Source organism: Centruroides sculpturatus, unplaced genomic scaffold, assembly GCF_000671375.1.
Source record: "Centruroides sculpturatus isolate CEXI.00-Female unplaced genomic scaffold, Cexi_2.0 scaffold724, whole genome shotgun sequence".
NCBI lineage: Eukaryota > Metazoa > Arthropoda > Arachnida > Scorpiones > Buthidae > Centruroides > Centruroides sculpturatus.
Window position 1 is genome coordinate 383,568 of NW_019384937.1, and position 23,658 is coordinate 407,225.

General features: G+C 28.4%; 1 protein-coding gene across 1 annotated transcript in view; it reads left to right on the forward strand.

The window, feature by feature from the left end:
• The first annotated feature begins 8,305 nt into the window (after positions 1-8,305).
• Positions 8,306-23,658, forward strand: part of LOC111632076 (sushi, von Willebrand factor type A, EGF and pentraxin domain-containing protein 1-like) — a 41,985-nt gene continuing 26,632 nt past the window's right edge. Inside the window, exon 1 of the mRNA XM_023376429.1 lies at positions 8,306-8,844. Coding sequence (XP_023232197.1) covers positions 8,332-8,844 — 513 coding nt within the window. The 5' untranslated portion in view covers positions 8,306-8,331. The remainder of the gene's footprint in view (positions 8,845-23,658) is intronic.

Sequence of the window (23,658 nt, forward strand, 5' to 3'; positions counted from 1 at the left end):
TCATTTTATTTTTCGGAAATTAATGTATTATTATTCAATATCTTCTGTTTATATGCTTTTTAACATTCTGTTTGTTATTTTTGAAATTAAATTATCTTTTACAGGAAAATCATAACAGTAATTTTTTCCAATTAATTGTTTAGTAAGAAGTAAGCCATTGATTGTTTCAGAGCTCACTTTATTTCTTTGTTTCGTGTTTAACAGATTTATTTACGAAAATATTCTTTCTACATTAGCTGAAGAATGGGGCAGACACAAGATATTCTCAACAAAACGAGATAGAGTCTTTGCAATAAAGTCTCTTACAATATATAAGAAATGAAGGTACAAAGAAATGTTCTATTGAGAATTTTTAGATACATTGAAAATAAAAATTTCTTTCTTGAGTTATCGTAAACTTTTCGGTACATTTGGGGCTTCAGTCGGTAGATCGGTCCCAAAATCGGTAGATCTACCGAAAATTCGGTAGACGTGGCAACATTGATTCTAGTAGCTCGAGACGTCACCCTAGTGGGCGTTCTAGCTGCAGCGGTATCATTCCATGGTATAAATAATAACTTCCCATTACAAATAATAATATACTAAATTTCTTATGGCGTACCCTACTAAAACGCAGCCAAATATGCAAAACACCGCATCAAATAAGAATATACTGAATTTATTGTTAATTTAATTAATAGCTAGGGGCGCCGCTAGTGGCCATTTTTGGCATACAGTGATAGAAAGAAAGAATCCGGTTTTTCAGCTTTATATAGAAGATAGAATAAAGTGATTTTATCAGCTATGAAATGGATACATTAATGAAATTTTTTGAACTGCAATTTTCAAAAATTGTAGACCTATAAATTCCCATTGGCGTCCGGCTATCTGTCCTTAATCTCGAGAACGGCGTTAGATGAAAATCGAGACCGGATATGGAAAGCTTAGGGGCAGGAGGCCCCGATTAACTATATACGAAGTTCTGGTTTGGATCGGAAGTCACGTGATTTCAATTCAAAAACTTTCTTCCGAATGTAATTAAATAGATGACCATTGTTAACAGAAAAAGTATGATGTACACGGACAAGACACGATTAAAATTGAGAGCATTGTGACGAAAAATTGCAACCCTGCATTGTGATGATGTCACAATAAATAATTGCTCATATTAATAGAGAAAAGTTGACTGATACGGTGTTCACTAAATTGACTGAAGTTGTGGAATTAACACAGCAAAATTTTTCGTATATTTTTTAATTTAATCAAGATAAATATCTAACGCCTTTCTCTTTAGAAAATTTGTATCAATTTTCTGAGTCTCCTTTATTTAAATTTCATTCGAATTGATTATATCATGAAATCAGTTTTCTTGAATATGAGTCTATATATATATTTATTTGTTGAAAAAATATTTACTTACTCCGTTCCATTTAAATGACTGTATTTATCCCATTATTGAATTAAACTTCCTCCAACTTTCGTTAACATTTGGAAAACTTTATAAGATTTGCTAATTCTCATGAAATATAACTGTAAAGAAATTGTATTATATATATATATATATAGTTTTAAAATTTGAACAATTTTACATTCAAGTTTTTAAAACTTTTTTCAAAATGCAAGATTTATGGAGAAAGTTTTCTTAAGAAAATCGTTATATATATATATATNTATATATATTATTTATTTATTTATTTATTAAGTTCAAAAATTTTCTAAAAGTCACGATTCTTTATGCATGTAAGAAAAGTAATCTATCACTTATGTTTATTTTATCGAATTAGTTTCTCTCGGAGCTCTTAAATAATCAACTTTTAAACTGCATAATTTTTATCATAAAAAATCTCGTGCAAACAGATTTACATTTCAGTATCATGAGAAACAAAACTAAAAACTTTTAAATCATTTAAAAACTAACAATTGTGCAGAATTCGTTACATTGCTTATTGAAAAAAGCCCTTTCCAATTTGCAATGCATAATAAATTTTCAAAAATATAGAGGGATAAACATTATTCGCTTCCTATTTTTAAACTTTGGAAGAGTAAACGCTTTATTATAAAAGCATTATTCCAAAACTGGAAGAAGACCCATCGAGAAAGGTATGAACTACTTCACCCAAAGTTTACATAAAGATACCGGTATTGAAATTTAAAATAGCCATTTATGCTCTATTTTAGGTACAAAACATCGTGAAATATACTATATATGGTCCAATGTCGAAGGATTTACAATAAGGACTACTAAAATCTCGAAAACGATCAAGTGGTCTCCGAAATGCATTCGATCATTCGAGTGCAGAGTTATTTGCCATTTTGTAATGAAGTCACAAACACAGGGATGCATTGTGAGGTTTCCCGGATCTGGCAAACAATCTTCTAACTGTGTTTATAGAAGGCGGGACGGATGTACGGACACTTCATTCGTTAAAGTACTTCAACGAAAAAATACTGTCTTTCATCTATAACGTCATTTACTGTTTATACCAATGGGAGTAGGTATTCAACCGTTTGACAATTGAGTTCCTTTAAGAATGAATCATTTTCTGTTATTCCTACTTTTGAGATTCTTTATTGTTAACTATAAAAGTCTACTTGACCTTAGAGTCAAGGTAGAGCATTTGAAATTTATATATCGATTGTCGTAATGGAGGAAATAGACATTTAATAGACAATATCCGCTTATTCAAAGAAAAAGAAAGAGGGAGGAAACAAATAGAAAATTTGAACTTTAAATGATGATATGAATTGTTTTTAAAAAAGTGATTATATGTTGATATTTAATCATTTTTTTCGGGCATTAATCGGGTATCTTTGTGTAATCACTTTCATAATGGGATACTGACAGATAGCATAAATATACGAGAGTGATCGGGGGTTGATTGATAATATCCCTGTGACTTCGTGATATGGAACAGTGTTATTCGGAAGAAAATTAAACTTTATTTATCAAAACGATTTAAGTATAAACTTCAAATATTAAATATATTCTTCGTATATCAATATTTATTTTTCATGTTTAACGTAATTTTCTATGTGTCTTAATACTTAAATATCATAAATGTTCCTAAATATATCGTTTTTAAAATAATCAAAGATGTATTTCTAGAATATAAAAAATTATGATGAAAAAATTTTCTGTACCGATACAGAAATATGAATTGTAGTGAAAACTTTTCACATAAATGCATTAATAATTCTATGTTATCACGCTCTGACTGCAGATAATCTAGGATAGTCAAGTATCAAAAGATTAAGAAAGATTGCTAATACTCTTATAATGTTTCTTAGTGTAAATATTACCTTACCGGGTGGTCCGGAAATAGTGTAAAAAACAAAGAAAAAAATAATCTAAATTAAAAAATATGTTTAAAAGTTAGTTTAACGTTCTTGCGTGTCTTCTCAACGATATTTAAGTATTAGACTACTGTATGATGTAAATAAGTGCAAATACTAAAATGTGGTAGTGATAGTTAAAAATTTAATGGTAATATTAGAAATATAAGGGAAACATTAATCAAATAATATAAATATAAATTATAAATTTTTAAAACAATGAAAGCTCATTAGATTTTCGCTAGGGAATATTTTCACGTTTCTCGGATATTCAGGATACCGCCTCAGATAACTGAAATAAGCATTTACAAAGTTTAATATCACAAGTACTCGGTAAGATGTTCGCGTTTTCTCTATTATCTCGATAGAGAAGGTTCAAATGAAAAAAGTATTTATATTTTATAGGTCTACATATTGCATTTTTTCGATGTGAAATGATATTGCTTTGTCTTACATCATTATTTTTGGATCACTCTACGGAAAACTATAGAAATTATGAAAACTAACTTTCGCTATCTGCATAATTGAATACTTTATTATTATTCAAATTTTATTTAAAATACGTAATAAAATATTCCAGCAAGTATAACAATATATTTTCTGAAATTTTGATTCATATAAAGACGTACCTCGCTTGCTTTTTATTTTTTCCGGCTCTTGCCTTGCACTAAGGAGTGTTTATGAGAATTTTTTATTTTTTATTTTTACTTTTGAATCTTTTTAAGCCTAGCACTAATGCAAACTTAATAAATGATAGTGTAAATATGTTCTTAGGCTTTTATGTGCACTGGCAAGTAAGGAAAAGGAAACTGATTTGCATTAGGACAATATTCGCTTTACTCCAGTAGTGTGTAACCTAACCCGCTGTATTAGCGAGGTATGTCTGTATTCGAATATTTAATTTACACTTATTTACTTATATAGAGTTACGTAAACATAATGCTTATGTTTCTTCATATGTGCTATAAATAAAATAGTATAAATAATGTATAAAGGAGGTACTAAAGTTCAAATTTTAAGTTTAATAAATTCCAGTCTTGAAATATAGTAGTAGACTATAAGATTTATATACAGTATATAGACTTTATAAACAACATTAATTAAAATTTTAAGATATGATAAATGTATAATTAACTATTCAATTTTAATTTAGGATTCCAAATTGAAACTGAATAGTTCCCATCTATTAATTTCCTATCTTATATAAGAAAAGTCCTTCCATGTTTTTATATAAAATAAAAAATTAAAGTAAAATATATATGCCTATATATATACATATCGCTTTAATTTCATGTATCATTCAGAATAATAAAATAAATTAATTAACAATAAGCCTTTAATCCCTTTTTTCAGATATTCAATACAAATATACTATATCATACATACACTGCCGGCCCGAGCAAACTCAGCGCCCTAGGCAAATGACTTTGACGTCGCCCCAAGAGTATCTAATCTTTATTCAATATGCAGCACGCAATATCGCGATCGTGAGACTACGGCGCTACTTTCAAAATGGCGACTCACGGGTCACCACGTGAGAAAGGATTGTGATAAAAAAACATTTATTTTTTCATTATTTATTGTAATTTATGCATGTATTTCGCCATTCCGCCTCCGAATTCAAGCGCCCTAGTTCGCCTATATGAACGGCCGGCCCTGCATACATGAAATATTATGATATTCTATCTGTGTGTAATTAAGTATATTTGTATTAAATAAAATAAATTAAATGTTAACATAACATCCAATTGATCTAACACAAACTAAAAGAAAATCCTTTTAAAAATTTATAAGTTTTAATAATCATTCAAGTCTATTAAGTGAATTTTAATAACGAAGACAATTTAATATCATCACTATGTTATATTTATAATTCGATAATAGGATGTGGCACTAATTAAAATCAAGAGATAAATTTTTACTCTTAAAGAATTCTTTAAATTACAAAATTAGTCCATTATGTATATATTATTTCTATATTTTATGCGCAGAGAACTCTCAGGAAAAATTAACATATGAATCAGAGAAATTTAACTAATGTACAGTACACATATCTCAATGTAAGGGTGAGATTAAATTAAATTGTCTTCGTGCTTAAAATACACTTGAATTATCATTATAATTTATAAATTTATAAATTATAATGATAATTATAATTTATAAATTTCAAAATACTGTAATTTACATTGCATTAGACAAATTTGATATTATGTTAAAAATTATATGCATAAATAACGTGTTATGTTATTAAAGAATGTTATATCAGTGTAATAATCTCTGATATATGCATATAATTATAATACAGTATAATACTGATATATTGATATTATTATATAATACAGATAATATAATGTATTATATCAGATTATTATGTTGATATAACATTCTTTATATTTTATAAAAGATATTATGCAAAAACATAATTAGTTTTTAACATGACAAAATTTTTAGCATTCAAAATGAATTTATTTACATATACTTTAGTTTAAATTGTTTAAAAATATATTTATATAAATGCATTGCCATTCTTTTTCAACTTTTCTTTTTAGATCATCACTCGTGTTTACGTTGCTTTAGTTAACGAACCGTAACATATAAAGTGTAAATATCCAGGATAAAGTTTTGAAATGTAACAAATGTAAAACAAAATATAATGCTTGTTTTTATTTTTTCTGTATTTTTTATCTTTCATTTTTTACTGGCGAAGCAAAGTAAAGAAAGAAAAAAAGAACTGTAAACATAATATCTGCAAAAACAACGTGGTCGTTAAACGATTAATTTTCAAGGTTCTGGAGTTTTTATCACTAGTTTATGTGTAGAAATTTTTATCATCAAATAGAGAAAAAAAGAAAATTAAAAAATATTCCAATTGTGCAGTAAATCGAATTGATAGATTAGTCCAAATTAGTGAAAGAAAACGCTGACACTGTATACACGTTGGTTCGGTGTTGAACTTAGGACTATTGAATTACACCAAGAAGACAGGAAGTGCATAGAAAAGTTTTACTTTCCTAGAAAAGAACTTAGAGAAGAAATATATGTACAACTGTATAAAAACAGTGTTTCCGTTCGGAAATCTTCAGTTGATAACCCCAGTTGTCGGTGTCAAGATTATCGACAAATTAAGTACTTGGCATTTCACTCATTTGATAAGGACCAGTAGATAAAGTTTTCTCGAAATTAAGCAAGTGATAGTTATTCTTATAGGAGGAAAAAAAGATACCACGGTCGAACCTGATCTAGAGGAAATGCTAATTTATAGTAGCGAAGAAAGATAAAAAAAAACCTGATAAAAAAAGTTTGAATAGGTTTATGTTACAAAACATATTTAGTTTCTATTTTATTTAGGACGGTTTACTATAGGTTGTTTGTGGACGGAAATTTTCTTCAAGAAAATAACTTGAAAGAAATGTAAATGTTATTTTATGGCAATTAAATTAATGTTAGAATAAAATGATTATATTTAAAAACTTATAAATTTTGTCCTGATGTAAACCGTAATTATTTAAATATGATCTATTTAATTCTATAGATCTAAAAATGATTAACTAGGAAGTTAATTATCTCTAGATCTACTTAAACTACAAAGGCATATAAAATTCATTTACAAAGCTACGAAAACTACGAAAAACAGCTTTAAAAATTTAGTTATAATCCACTAATTTTTTCTCTCAAAAATATTCAAATCGGTTTTCAATTTTTTAAAAATATATTAGTCCTGTTTCATATTTTGCATTTTTACTTACTAAACAATTTTTATATTATAAAATTAATAAAGTTTCTCTTTATTTTCTTCTGTTCAATATTTATATATGCATTTGCTTACTTGTTTTGTAAAGATAAATTCATACTAGATAAGAAAATTCATATAAAAATTATTATAAAACCCAATATGAGTGTTGCGCACCTGCAATTCATGCACAATGTGAATGTCTAAAAACAAAAATACAAATATTTAAAAAGGTTAAAACTTTAGGTTTTTAGGATTAATCAAATATTCAGGTCGCTAAAATGTACAAAATTGAAACTTTAATTTAGTACACTTTATATTTGGATATTATTGAATATTTGAAAAATTGCGATTTTTATAGTACAGAATATGGATTTATAATAAATTTACCAATTTTTATTTTCGTATATATAATTTGTTTTTTTTTCGGCTTAAATTAGGAATCAAATCTAATTTCTGTTCATTTGCAAGAAATATGTTAAAAGCCGCATTTTTATAAAGTTATTTAAAAAACAGACTTTAAAATTTTCACCTCAACTTTTTCTTTCTATGATCAAGTAAGTATCTATTACTAAAGATTTACAGGAGGAAGTCGTATCTTTACCATTGACAGTTTAATCCTATTTCCTCTCCTTGAGGTGAACGTTCGCTTAAAAATCACGTGATTGGCGTTGATTGATCTATCTTGTCGAAAACAGTTTAAGACTTAAATCCCAACAGTCTACGTGGGAGAAAAGTGTGAGAATAACCATCTAATCATAGCAAGCTATACTTTTAAACTTTACCAATAGTATGTAATAAGAATATAAAAAGTCTTCATATTCAAAAAACTGTCATATTTTATTGTATTACTTAAAATAAATGTATTTGTCATATGTTATTTTTATTCGAAACACATTTTAACTTTGCATGTAAGATGCTGATTCTTAAAGAAAAACAAAGTTGAGTGAAAGCCACTTACAATCACATAACCGCAAAAATAAAAATTGGCAAGTGGAATGATATCAACATTCATTCATTTGCTGGTTCTCTTTGATGTATATACTATAATAAAATAGAAAAAGAGGAAAAGAAAGTGAAATACTATCCGATATTGGACATAAGACACTTTAACACACTCGCCTAATGATTGATAGTCCTAATTACGTAGAGTTTAATAACGCATTACAGTAGGTTAGTTGTTGCGCATAACACAACACTTGAAAACCAAAGCAAACATTGGATAACTCAAGGTTGGAGGCCCAATAGTTGGTTTCACTCGACTCTCTACTCCACATTCTGCTGCCGATATGGCTAGGATGCAGACGTTCATCCCCGTACTCATCGCATTGATGAGTACACTCGTCACTACCGAATTTCATAATGAAACAGAAAGGGAGTATGAGATATTCTTCAATCGCGGATTTAAACAGTCTCGTGTGAAATCCCCACCGGGAGATAAATCTAAAGTGGACGTTTTAGGTAGTGTGTTGAAGAGGCACGTGGCATCACTACGAAAAACCACCAACAAACAAGTGGAGTTGGTGTTTCTGGTGGACAGTTCCGCATCGGTGGGGGCCGAAAACTTTTTCAACGAGTTGAAGTTTGTAAAAAAATTGTTGGCCGATTTTACCGTGGCTTATAACCAAACTCGTGTAGCAGTCATTACTTTCAGCTCCAGAAACCGAGTGGTAAAACACTTAGACCATTTGACTCAACCGTCCATAAATAACCACAAATGTGTTTTGCTGGAGAAACAATTGCCTAAAATCTCCTATTCGGGAGGAGGTACTTATACTTTAGGTGCTATGCTTCAGGCTCAGGTAAGTGGATTTAATTGGAGTAGAATAATTGTTTTGTGTTGCTTAATTTAACGAAACATTTTGATATTCTAAATTCGAATGTCGAATGATTAAAAAAATATATATATATATATCCGGGTTAAAGAAAATATATAATTTAAATGAGGTTAAATTGTCCATTTTTAAATTTAAGGTATATTAAAAACAATCGTTATCATATCAGTTAAAAGTTATTATATTACATAATCTAAATTATTCAGTTAAATAGCCATTTTAAAAATATTTTTAAAGAAAATTTATCACATTAAAATTATTTATTATGTCTAATTTTTAAAGAATTTATTGAAGAAATCTTTTGAAAATTTATTAACTTTTGAGCTATGTTATTAATTTAGATGTCATGAAATCCACATCTTTTATCATTAGTTTTCAGAACTTAATTATTGAATAAATTTTGCTACTATACTTACTTGTGTAATATTTTTTATATAAATTTTAAAATCGATAGATTCTATAGTTTAATTTATTTGCGATTGAATCTAAAGATTCCCGTTAGCAAATGCTTGTTTAAATAGATATAAGAAAACGATATTAGTTTAAAATAGTCAAGAGGAAATTAAATAAATTTAAATTTTTCTCTTTCCGTGATTGATAAAATAACAAGAAAATATTTTATTAATAGATATATATCTATTTAATTTCTAATAAATTAAATTGTAGAATATATATATTAATAAAATATTTTCTTGTCATTTTATCAATCACGGAAAGAGAAAAATTTAAATATAATTTACATATTTAAATTTATTTAATTTCCTCTTGACTATTTTAAACTACAGTAATATCGTTTTCTTATATCTATTTAAACAAGCATTTGCTAACGGGAATCTCTAGATTCAATCGCAAATAAATTAAACTATAGAATGAGTTTGTAGAAAATTATTCTATAAATTTTAAGAAATTATGTTTTTAATTAATCATTAATTCTAATAGAAAAATATAGCGATGTGCGAAAATACTTTTACCACTAGTAAAAATTTCATGCATATTGAAATACTGATAAGAAGTTAATATCATTTATCAGTACTTCTATATGCGTAAAAGCTGTATAAATGACATCAAATCACTGTTACTCTTAATCAAATCATTCCAGCAATATCTTCTATTTGTCGTTATTCATATTAGATAATGCATAACGACAAATAAACCTATATCAAATAGATCTATATCAATAGACCTATACCTCCGTAGCAAATTTGTGCTTAATTCCAACCAACATACAACCAAAAGAGAGAACAGCAACCAATCAAGTACTAAAACTTATATCAATTATAAACCTTGCAGGTTTAATGTTAGTAGTACTGTAATGTTGAGTTTGTAAAAAATTATACTCTCTTTTCTACTAAAATAACAGTTTTTTCCGTGAAGGTTTGATTGTAAAAAAGTTAAAAAATAAATAAAGCCACCATATCGATTGTTCTATATTACAAATGAAAATTATTAAATTTAAAAATTTGATTCAGCCTACCATTATACGGTATCTCATTTTACGACACACGTTATAGTCAATAAGCAATAATGTGTTAATATATCCCACATTATAAAAAAAATATAGCTTCATTTAAAAAGTGCAGCTACGACATTCTTCATAAATTATGTTACGTATCAAAAACAATTTAATTTAATCAAAAAAATTATTTTACGTCGGCACGAAATAAAATAACTTCTACGATTTTTTAATAGTCTACTGTTTACATTAAACATAATTAAATGCATCTTTATGCATATTGAAGTATTGATAAATGGATATTAATTGCCTATCATTACTTCAATCTGTACGAAACATTACTGTGAATGATTCTAATGAGTGATGCTGACAAATGCATGTTTAAATTATCATAAAAATAATATTGATTACAATTATTAGTCTAAAGAGAATTAAAGAAATTTCTTAAATATGTAAATTATATTTTTTTCTCTCTCTCATCCTGTAACAAACAGACGGACAAAAAATATTTTATTAATGAAGGACGTATTTTTCAATGAAACTTACTATGATGTTAATTTTGAGAAAATATTTTAAAATGAAGTTTTCATTTCTATATAATTTTTCGTCCATTCAATTTTAGTACATTTATTTTAACAGAAAACAAAGTGGCGTGCAAAAATATTTTTACCAAACAGTAAATTTTCCTACAGATTGAAATAACGATAAGCAATTAATATCCATTTATCAATACTTCATTATTATCATTTATTCACTATTATCCGTTTGCCAGCATCAATCATTAGATTCAGTCATAAATGCATTAAACTTACTTGTGACGGAATCTATCGATTTTATAACTACATAAAGTATATACAATTGCAAATTTTATTTAATAATTAAAATCCAGAAAAATATAATAAAAAATAAGAATTTCTTAATACTATTAGCATTATTTAAAAGTTAATAAATTTTCAAGAGCTTTTCTCAATTAATTCTGTTAAAGTTTGGTATAATAAATAATTTTAATATGAATTTTCCTCAAGAACGTTTAAAGAATGGGTATTTACTTGATTTCTATAGCAAAAAATGTAAGTAAAATCTAGTTTATGGAAACTATTTTATCTATATTTTGCCTACAAAATATTTCCATCCTGATGATGAAACGTTTAATATTATATATTTTAAGTAGTGTATAATAAATTCACTATTGCTTAATAGAAATATGTCTAGAAAAAAAAGGAAAAAATGTTTTAAAACTTGAAAAAGCCAAAGTTTCTTTCCCTGGTTCAAAATAAATATATCTGCGCTGTTTCTTTCTAGAGTAATCAACATGTGGCAAGTGGAGCGATTTATTTATACTTTTTGTAGCATGTCTTCAAATGGTTTGCAGCAATTAAATTTAAGGAGGGGGAAAAAAGACATAAAATATAGCAGATACAGCGTTACGTTGACTTTATTCGCTTTTTTTTAAAAGATAATTTATTATTCTATATATTTTTAAGATTGGATGAATTTTGATATATGAGTTTACATCTAATTTTCTTTTTAATATCTTCTAAAGTTTACTAACATAATAAATTTATGTACATGTTTAAAGAAAAGGTTACCTCGAAAATATTCTACACTCTAAATTTTTCTCTTGTTTATATTTTTATTATGTAATATATAAAGAATATTAAATTTATCTTCAACACAAAAATGGAAATATATACAGTGAAACTTCGATTTAGCGCTATCATTGTCTCGAAACTGACATTAAGCCGAATTTGGCGTTTAACTGAAGAATCTTAAACAGTAAAAGTTGTATAAATATATTAATGACATTAACACACAAGTTTGAGAGTTTGAAAGTTATGTAACTTTCACTCAAACTTGTGTGTAAATGTCATTAATATAATTATACAATTCTTACTGTTTAAAATTCTTCAGTTAAACGCCAAATTCGGTTTAATGTCAGTTTCGAGATGAACAAATGATAGCATTGTCATGAACGATTTTGCATTGTCATTGATAATGCAAAATCGTTCACGAAGCGTTCTCCATTTAGTATTGATGAGAAAGATTCGTTCACAAGTTTGGTTTAGCGCTTTACGTGAGTAGAGTACTTAGGAAGACACTATACAGAGATTCAACATGTGTTTTAAGCCAATTCCTTGAAATTTTTATGGAAAATTATAATTTGAATGTCAAATATCTACCATGTTGGCACGAAATGTAACATAGTGCTGTACTAGTGTGCGATAACAGTTTCTTTCATGAATTCAGAACTTCGTAATACAGTAAACCCTGGATTTAACAGACAATAATTTTCTTCCCAAAGGAATTAATATATGTTTTTATTTTTCAAATACATTCGATTTAACGGACTTTCGACAATAGCAGACTTTCTCAATTAGTCGTTAAATCGAGTGTTTACTGTATTATATTATAATTCCTAAAAGAGAATGTTATTTAATTAATTATACAATGTTTTCTTTTGAATTTTAAAAATTGAAAAAATTAATCAGTTGGAGCAAAGAAATGAAGCTTCAGATCTTTGTTCTAATCCTTTTCTAGACCAAGTGAAAATGGAAAATTTTATGTTTCTGACTGGGAAAATATTCTACTAATTAATAAACCACTGTTGGGAATAAATCATTTGAATAATTGCTGCATTTTCATTAATTCTTTAATTGTTAATACGTATTTTAAAGTATTACAACACTTACTTTAACAATATAGACGCGAGGTCAATCGATAAAACTAAATTAAATTTAAATAATTGAATCCAGACTTTCAGAAATGTATAAAATATAGTAATATTCATAAAAATATCTTATACTTGTAGCTTTTAAAGACAGATTTGGAATCGCCTAAGCATAAATTTAAAAAAAAAATGGCTAATTTAAAATTGCATTTGGCAGCCAATATAGATTTCTTTTCGCGTATCTCCCTGGCGATTTTTTTTCTTTGTAACTCTGTTTGTCCTTAGGCACTTTAGAGAGTCGTTTTTAGCAAGTCCATTATGGGTTCCACCAGTTCCACAATGGGACAGGCGATGGTATGAGGGACGAGCACACCCAAAAATTGACCCCTCCGGATTCGATCAGTGAGATAAGCTGCCACTTTAACCGCTAGGCCATCAGACCATCACTCTCTAGGGATAGGCGAAGCACTTCTAGGGGAACGCGTATCCCAGATTGGAAAATTCAGCTTTTAGATGTATCAACATAAATATTTTAAAATTGCTTTGAAAAATTTGTTGTGTAAATATGCTCTGACAATTGTCTTAATAAAACAATATTTTTATGTTTATATGATTTAAAATATATTCGTAAAAAAGCAATTTTTTAATACTTTTTTTTGTAAATAAAGACGTTTTTCTAGGTTGCGACTGACTGACATTCGATCGCCTAACTTAGCCTACATAAACCCAGCAGTAACGAGGAACACTTTTAGTGTCTCAAAATCCTCTACCAAGTTTAATAATTAATATGTTTGTTTATAACAGTTGTTTATAAGGCTTCCATTATAAGGCAAAACCAGCCATTCACACTCAATGTTTTTTTTTTTTTTAATTTTGTTTCTTTGTTTGTACTTGTAATTGTTGTTTTTAAAATTAATGCAATGAGGGCACTCATGGGCTCTCCCCCTTTTTCTTTCATCCTTACTTCCCTATTCTCCTTTCTTCTCCTTTTACCACTTCATTCTACACTATCTCTCCCCCCTCCTTTCCGTTTCCTTAAGGCTGCTATACACCATGGGTTAATCCTCGAAGGAGTAACCATGCATGCCTGATTTTTAATCATTCCTGGAAATGTGTGGGGGAAAATTTAACAGTTTCGGCAAACTCTACCGACCACCTGAGTAGAAACGCCCGTATTCATTAGGTTAATCCTCAAAGGAGNAATAATGACAAAATAAATCCTGTTTGTCATTGGTCAAAATTGGGCGCTAGTTCCTTTAAAAGTTCGGTGAACGAAACGAAATTTAAAAGTTTATTAGAGTCTTCAAAGGTCTGATGTACGTTTGGTGAGTGGAATTTGACGAAAGAAGATGGCTGCACAACAAGTTACCTGGTGCAGATCGCAAATCTTTAGTGTAATTATTATGACAACTTTTTTTATTTTTATGTGTGCTCTTTTGGTAGTGGTGTATAAATACAAGGACTATAACTCAAAAACCGGATATAGAAACGATGTTACGAAAGCGTATAACGAATCTGAACTAGTATCAGAATTGCAGAAACGAATTACTTTGATAAAGAAGTTATTGAAAAGATAAAAATTTTGAATTAATGTGTCAAAGAGTTGGATATTTGTAATTGTAGTAAGTTATTTTTGTCTATTTTCTCAATTATGTTCATTATCAAACCATAGACATAGTCAACGCTAGTTAAGCTCGTTTGATCTTAATATTAAAAATTGTTTTCTATTACTTTACAGATAAATTTTATTTTTCGACGATTTTACATCTCCTTGACACCACTTTTTGAAAATTTTACATACACACATACAAACTAACGAATTTTCACAATGATCTTTATCCTAAGAAAACAATTCAATACCTCAAAATACAGATTTTAATGTTCCTGATACGAAGAATGAATAGAATATCGCAGAATAAACAAACTATACTTGGAGATGTGTGAATGCGGAAGGATTACTAAATAAAGCTGGAGTCATGAATTATAGGACTCAAAGGATTATAGACCCAAATTTGGGAAAAGGAGGGAAAGATGAGAAAGGACAAAAGACGTAGTATTGAGAAATGTTAAATAGATCTTCTGTTTAGCAAATATGGACCCATAATTTTTCAACCTTTTTCACTTCTTTATCTTTTGTTTTTTGCCTCTTTTTTCCGCACTTGGGTCTATAATCCTTTGATTCACAACTCAAGCTTTATTTAGTATTTTTTTCAACGTTGCAAGATTTGGCTACATTGGGCCAAATTTGGCTCTTACTATGATGTTAATTTTGAGAAAATATTTTAAAATGAAGTTTTCATTTCTATATAATTTTTCGTCCATTCAATTTTAGTACATTTATTTTAACAGAAAACAAAGTGGCGTGCAAAAATATTTTTACCAAACAGTAAATTTTCCTACAGATTGAAATAACGATAAGCAATTAATATCCATTTATCAATACTTCATTATTATCATTTATTCACTATTATCCGTTTGCCAGCATCAATCATTAGATTCAGTCATAAATGCATTAAACTTACTTGTGACGGAATCTATCGATTTTATAACTACATAAAGTATATACAATTGCAAATTTTATTTAATAATTAAAATCCAGAAAAATATAATAAAAAATAAGAATTTCTTAATACTATTAGCATTATTTAAAAGTTAATAAATTTTCAAGAGCTTTTCTCAATTAATTCTGTTAAAGTTTGGTATAATAAATAATTTTAATATGAATTTTCCTCAAGAACGTTTAAAGAATGGGTATTTACTTGATTTCTATAGCAAAAAATGTAAGTAAAATCTAGTTTATGGAAACTATTTTATCTATATTTTGCCTACAAAATATTTCCATCCTGATGATGAAACGTTTAATATTATATATTTTAAGTAGTGTATAATAAATTCACTATTGCTTAATAGAAATATGTCTAGAAAAAAAAGGAAAAAATGTTTTAAAACTTGAAAAAGCCAAAGTTTCTTTCCCTGGTTCAAAATAAATATATCTGCGCTGTTTCTTTCTAGAGTAATCAACATGTGGCAAGTGGAGCGATTTATTTATACTTTTTGTAGCATGTCTTCAAATGGTTTGCAGCAATTAAATTTAAGGAGGGGGAAAAAAGACATAAAATATAGCAGATACAGCGTTACGTTGACTTTATTCGCTTTTTTTTAAAAGATAATTTATTATTCTATATNAAACTTGTTTGTCTTGGAGACCATTTGGTACCCCTCTGCGAGTGGCTACCGGGGGACGTGCCCTTCTTCCCCCGCTCTAGCTACACCTCTATTGAGAGCTTTTCTTCGTTTGTGGGCAATAAAAAATTCTGAAGTTCCTCAAGGACAGGCAGTCTCGAAGGATTAACCCATGGTGTATAGCAGCCTTTAGTTAGGGCTAAGTCAGCCGTTAAACGACAGACAGCCCTCTAATTCCTTTATTAAAAGTAAAGTATATCATAATGTAAATGAAGTGGAACAAATATTGATGATTGACAAGTGAAAGCTTTCCCTCATTATAATACTTTATACGGCAGCTGTAGCGGTAAATTCCGTCTTAACTGATTTGCAACCAGGTGTGTTTAACGGAATCCAATTGTAAGTAGGGATCTGAACAGTGACGGATTAAGACCTTCCGGGCCCTTAGACACATAAGATTGGGGCCCTTTAACATAATTTTATATCATAAGGTAATAATGTCTAATTGTAGCTATGAAATTATAAATTATGATATACAATTGCAACAGTAAAATTGCTTTTCCCAATTTCGGGCTCAGAGACCCGATTAACTGTTCCGAACATTAATAATTACCTTAGTTAAAAAAAACCGAATTTTTTTAGAATTAAAATTGATTTTAAAATACCGTAGTTTTAAAAGATTTAAAACTAAAATTAATTATAAGTATTTAGAATTTTTATATATTACATATGTATATTAAAAACAATAGATGAATTTACGCAAAATGGTAATTTGTAGATATTCAGATCTTAATAAGAAATTGTCATTGTGTAAAAATTATTATAAAGTAATATAACGAAAAATTTGGTTATTTTTTCCCAGCTTTATCGCTTAATTTTTTTTTATTTTTTTTCATCTTCGTTGTCATGATTTGCTCCAGAACCGTAATGAATTGCATGATTAAATAGTGCAATGTGTAAAAAGGGTGGAGTGATTCATTTGATTGTCACAATAGAACCATAACTAAAAACAGCCAGTTTATTTCTGAATTTCATGCCTAGTTTAGTTTACCAAGTAAATTTGAAAACCCACCAATAATAGTTTTCACTTTATCTACTGATTATAGTTTATAAATGTAGTTTTAAATAGGTACTTAAGTTAATTAAGTATAAGTATTGTAAGGACTTGTTTTACTACACAAATCTTCTTTAGTACCTTTAAATAGTTTTCATTTTTGTTATAATCCGATAATATAATTTTAATCTTCTTATAACTGTAATTTTAACTTTATTTTGAACTTTGAATAATGACAAAATAAATCCTGTTTGTCATTGGTCAAAATTGGGCGCTAGTTCCTTTAAAAGTTCGGTGAACGAAACGAAATTTAAAAGTTTATTAGAGTCTTCAAAGGTCTGATGTACGTTTGGTGAGTGGAATTTGACGAAAGAAGATGGCTGCACAACAAGTTACCTGGTGCAGATCGCAAATCTTTAGTGTAATTATTATGACAACTTTTTTTATTTTTATGTGTGCTCTTTTGGTAGTGGTGTATAAATACAAGGACTATAACTCAAAAACCGGATATAGAAACGATGTTACGAAAGCGTATAACGAATCTGAACTAGTATCAGAATTGCAGAAACGAATTACTTTGATAAAGAAGTTATTGAAAAGATAAAAATTTTGAATTAATGTGTCAAAGAGTTGGATATTTGTAATTGTAGTAAGTTATTTTTGTCTATTTTCTCAATTATTTTCATTATCAAACCATAGACATAGTCAACGCTAGTTAAGCTCGTTTGATCTTAATATTAAAAATTGTTTTCTATTACTTTACAGATAAATTTTATTTTTCGACGATTTTACATCTCCTTGACACCACTTTTTGAAAATTTTACATACACACATACAAACTAACGAATTTTCACAATGATCTTTATCCTAAGAAAACAATTCAATACCTCAAAATACAGATTTTAATGTTCCTGATACGAAGAATGAATAGAATATCGCAGAATAAACAAACTTTTAATGATCCTACGATGAAAAAAGAATAGAATACGTTAGAATAAATTGTATATATTGTTAATATTTAATTTAAATGCTGAAAAACAAACTGTTTGTATAATATATTTTTTAAAAATATTGACAAAAATAGGAATAAAAATAAATTCTATATACTGTATTTTAAATAAATTTTTATGTTTATTTCGAATTTTTAAACATTCTGAAATATCTAATAATAATAAATTACTACGAAATTATAAATAGGCATAGCAAATATTTTTCTGAATTAATAATAATTGTATTTTTCTACTAAATTTTAACTAGTCATATGTTTACGTTCTTCGCTAGAACTTGAACCACGTGGTTTGGTTCGTAATCATGGTTTTTATTTTTAATATACTCGTCTTTCGGTCACTTAATATCGTCTGTTTAGTATCATTGAAGAAGTTGATTAATACTTTTAATGAATGAATGAACTTAACAATTCATAACTTTATAGGAGGATAACCGGCTTCTAAACGAGAGATCCGATACATGTTAATGAGTGTCGTGGTGAAAGTAATGCTCTAGATTTTCTTTTTGAGTTAGTTGTAAGCTACTTTACATTGTAAATAACGCACCACTTGTTATTAAGCAGGAAAACGGCAATATATAATTTTAGATCTACGCTTTCGTCTGGTTAATATTAAAATGCTTAGTTTATAACGATTAGTTAAAAATATTTTTTTTATGAAGATTTGATTGTTTTGTCGTTGAGAATTCTGTTTTTATTATAATCTTTCGAATTAATACGATCGCTGTTTACGTTTATTTGTATCAGTACGATGAATATGCTTATAAGTTACCAAATATCACATGAATATGATGAAAAATATAATTTTAAATATAATTATAGAGAAAAAATTAGTATGCGCATTACAAAACAATATAAGTCTACAGTACGGTCGACCCCCCCTATAACACTGTTGACAATTCCGTTTTATATGAATTCCATGTCATATGAGTCACTTAGATTTTACAAATACGTGTACCGGGCTGTGACCGGCTTATGTATTTGTAAAATCTAAGTGACTCGTACAACATGGAATTCATATAAAACGGAATAATCAACAGTATTATAGGGGGTCGACTGTATTCGTATATACGTCATGTCAACATATAGAAATTGCTCTGCATACTGTCACGCAACATTTATGCTATTCTATTCTAATAAAAAAAATTCATTTGTTTTCTGAAACCGTGTTTTCATATTTATTGACTACTAGCTTACCTGTCGCGCATTGCTGCGATCTCAGAAGAAAGGAAATTCAAGCAAACTCGTTATGATAAAATTCAATTTACATTTTATCATTTTTATTGAAACTTATTATTACTATTCATTTTCATCGGAAGAACATTTCAAAGTGTCGTTTCAATTCTATTTATTTATTGGCGTGTTTGTGGATACACGATATTTTTGTTTTTCCGTCTGGTGCGTACACGAATAAATCGGATGGTTTTCCAACGCGTGAGCGGCCACATACAGTTGTCCATGCGAGAAGCACGGATTCTCCAAATTTAGCCGACACACTTGCAGCGATTGTCAGAAGTGCGATATTCCCCATTTATATATATATATTTTTTTAATTCTTTATAATTTTAATTATTTAATTGCTCCTTCCTCTCTTCCTTGGCATGTTGTGAAATTTCTGATAGTTGGATAATAAACCGTTTTATTGTAATTTGTCTTTTTAAATTATTTTGAGTCGATATTAAAATTTGGAAAAGGGGGGATACCTAGATCGGTAAAATACGCGAATTTCTTCCTACAACTTCGGTTGTTGTTCGGGGTACAGTTAAGGTTTTAACGAAGTTCGAGCGAATACATAATTAGCAAAAAAAAGTTGAAATAAAGTGATTAAACAAAAATTATTACAAATATCGTAAATAACAGTTCACAAATGCATATATAGAGATATTTTTTGAAGGGGGAAATGGTCTTCACAATTTGAAATCGATCGAACACACTGTGCTCGAATGCTCATGTAAACGCGCGCCATCTATCGTAGGATAAATGTACTTCGCGGGAATGTATTAAAAAACTTTCCAAAGTTTCATGGCAATCGTACTATGCCACAAACCTTCGCCGGAGTATATTAAACAACTTCCCAAAGTTTCACGGCAATCGGATAAACGGTGTGGTAATGCATGAAGGACACACACACATTCATTTTTATATATATAGATTGAACACAAGACTGTGTTATTAATTAAACACTTGGCGTTTTCCTCTTTATTCAGTTGATACGGGCACTTTTACACGTTTTGGGCGCTTTGCCCCTCATCAGTCAACATTAAACACGCAATGTATGCAATGACACTTATACAGCACAGATTCACATGCTGTATAAGTGTCATTGCATACATTGCGTGTTTAATGTTGACTGATGAGGGGCAAAGCGCCCAAAACATGTAAAAGTGCCCGTATCAACTGAATAAAGAGGAAAACGCCAAGTGTTTAATTAATAACACAGTCTTGTGTTCAATAGTAAAAAAAAATTCATATTAAAATAAGAAATTTAAAGCTTAATTAACTGTAAAATTTATCGAAGTTATAATGTACAAATCTTTGTAATTTCAGATCTAATGCTTTATTTATATAAAAATCTATCAATTCGCTCTCTTCAAAAACCTGACAAATTGAAGTGTTAAGAAAATAAATAGCACTCGAAAAATATATCGCACAACCATTTCTCTCAGTACAGCTACAATCAAATAAACTGTCATTAGTTATTATTAAAACGAGATGATGAGTAAAGCGTTTGTGTCTACGTTTTACTCTAGAAAATAAAGATTAATGAATTGCAAATATTAATATATATATAAGCAGAATATTATGAGATAACAATCTTGCTACAAAATTAATTAACGATTTAAAAAACGATATTTGTTCTAGATAATTTGATATTCGTTTGTTATTGTTTAATTTACAGGATGTTGCCAAATATAAACGGGTATTTTCTTGCGTAAATTTAATGATTATAAAATTTTTTGAAAATATTATTGATCGAAAAGATGCATATTTAAAAATAAATATAATAATAATAATAATAAAATATAACGGTTACTATGTATGTATGATTTCTAACTTTCACATTTACTCAGTCAAGCTATTTCTTTTTTATTCGTTAGAAAATTATTTTCTCATCACCTGTTTAATGTAAAAATAGAAGTGATTTCATTTGCAAATATCTTCTTAACAAAGTTAAAACTTTCAAAATGTAACTCAATAGTTGTTTCTACTTGATTCTTGCCATTCAAATCATTTAATGTTTTCTCAGAAAGTTACCTCACAAGCTAATAGCGAGGTTGAGGCCGAAGTTTAAAACACGAAAACGTGTACGTCAGACGTTCAGCGCAACTTTCCTGTAAGCCTAGAAGTTTGACAATGGTGTTTGGATAGTCAGTGGAATCATGCTCGACATTCCAAACACCATTGTCAAACTTCTAGGCGCTGAACAGTGACGGAAAGTGGCGCTGAACGTCCGACGTACACGTTTTTGCGTTTAAAACTTCGGCCTCAACCTCGCTAATAAACAACTCGTGCTTACTTGTATCGGTATTGGTAATGTTACTATTATGATAACACTATTATTAAATACAGTCGTATCATTTGAAAATAATTATGTATACTTATTTGAAACTAATTGCAACCGGTGTTTTACGAACTGTGGATCATTTCCTAGCAAAATTTATGAACTGTATGCTGTAAGTGTCAAATAAGGGTATTGTATTGCATTTTAGATCATTTTTTCGATTATGAAACAATTGACAATAAATTTTTTCCCTAAATAGGTAATTATAAATAACATTTATATTTAGAAAAAAACAATTTAAATAGAAAAAAACTCCAGCAACAACTTGCATGAGTTTTCCGGCAAAAAATTTAAAATTGTATGTAATGCCATCTGTTATAATATTTTATTTTTAAAAACTTTTTATATTATTAATTATTATAAAATGACAAAAAGCTTAATTTTCAGAATAAAGATGATTCTTATTGAATTTCCGTCTGATGAATAAATTACTTTTTACAAATTAAAAGACAAAGTCGTTCTAAAAATATATATTTCAGACGATTACCATTTTTACAGAGTGTTCTAGAACAAAGTACAGACAGCTGGACCTNATATAAACGGGTATTTTCTTGCGTAAATTTAATGATTATAAAATTTTTTGAAAATATTATTGATCGAAAAGATGCATATTTAAAAATAAATATAATAATAATAATAATAAAATATAACGGTTACTATGTATGTATGATTTCTAACTTTCACATTTACTCAGTCAAGCTATTTCTTTTTTATTCGTTAGAAAATTATTTTCTCATCACCTGTTTAATGTAAAAATAGAAGTGATTTCATTTGCAAATATCTTCTTAACAAAGTTAAAACTTTCAAAATGTAACTCAATAGTTGTTTCTACTTGATTCTTGCCATTCAAATCATTTAATGTTTTCTCAGAAAGTTACCTCACAAGCTAATAGCGAGGTTGAGGCCGAAGTTTAAAACACGAAAACGTGTACGTCAGACGTTCAGCGCAACTTTCCTGTAAGCCTAGAAGTTTGACAATGGTGTTTGGATAGTCAGTGGAATCATGCTCGACATTCCAAACACCATTGTCAAACTTCTAGGCGCTGAACAGTGACGGAAAGTGGCGCTGAACGTCCGACGTACACGTTTTTGCGTTTAAAACTTCGGCCTCAACCTCGCTAATAAACAACTCGTGCTTACTTGTATCGGTATTGGTAATGTTACTATTATGATAACACTATTATTAAATACAGTCGTATCATTTGAAAATAATTATGTATACTTATTTGAAACTAATTGCAACCGGTGTTTTACGAACTGTGGATCATTTCCTAGCAAAATTTATGAACTGTATGCTGTAAGTGTCAAATAAGGGTATTGTATTGCATTTTAGATCATTTTTTCGATTATGAAACAATTGACAATAAATTTTTTCCCTAAATAGGTAATTATAAATAACATTTATATTTAGAAAAAAACAATTTAAATAGAAAAAAACTCCAGCAACAACTTGCATGAGTTTTCCGGCAAAAAATTTAAAATTGTATGTAATGCCATCTGTTATAATATTTTATTTTTAAAAACTTTTTATATTATTAATTATTATAAAATGACAAAAAGCTTAATTTTCAGAATAAAGATGATTCTTATTGAATTTCCGTCTGATGAATAAATTACTTTTTACAAATTAAAAGACAAAGTCGTTCTAAAAATATATATTTCAGACGATTACCATTTTTACAGAGTGTTCTAGAACAAAGTACAGACAGCTGGACCTTCCTTTTTAGGCTACACAACTGCCTATATTTAAAAAGTTCCTTAAAAACACAAAAAAACCAATAAATATTAAGAAAAAATCTTCTTTAAAATTGGAATGGTAAATCTTACGACGTCTTGTTACTTCATCTTTGTCCAT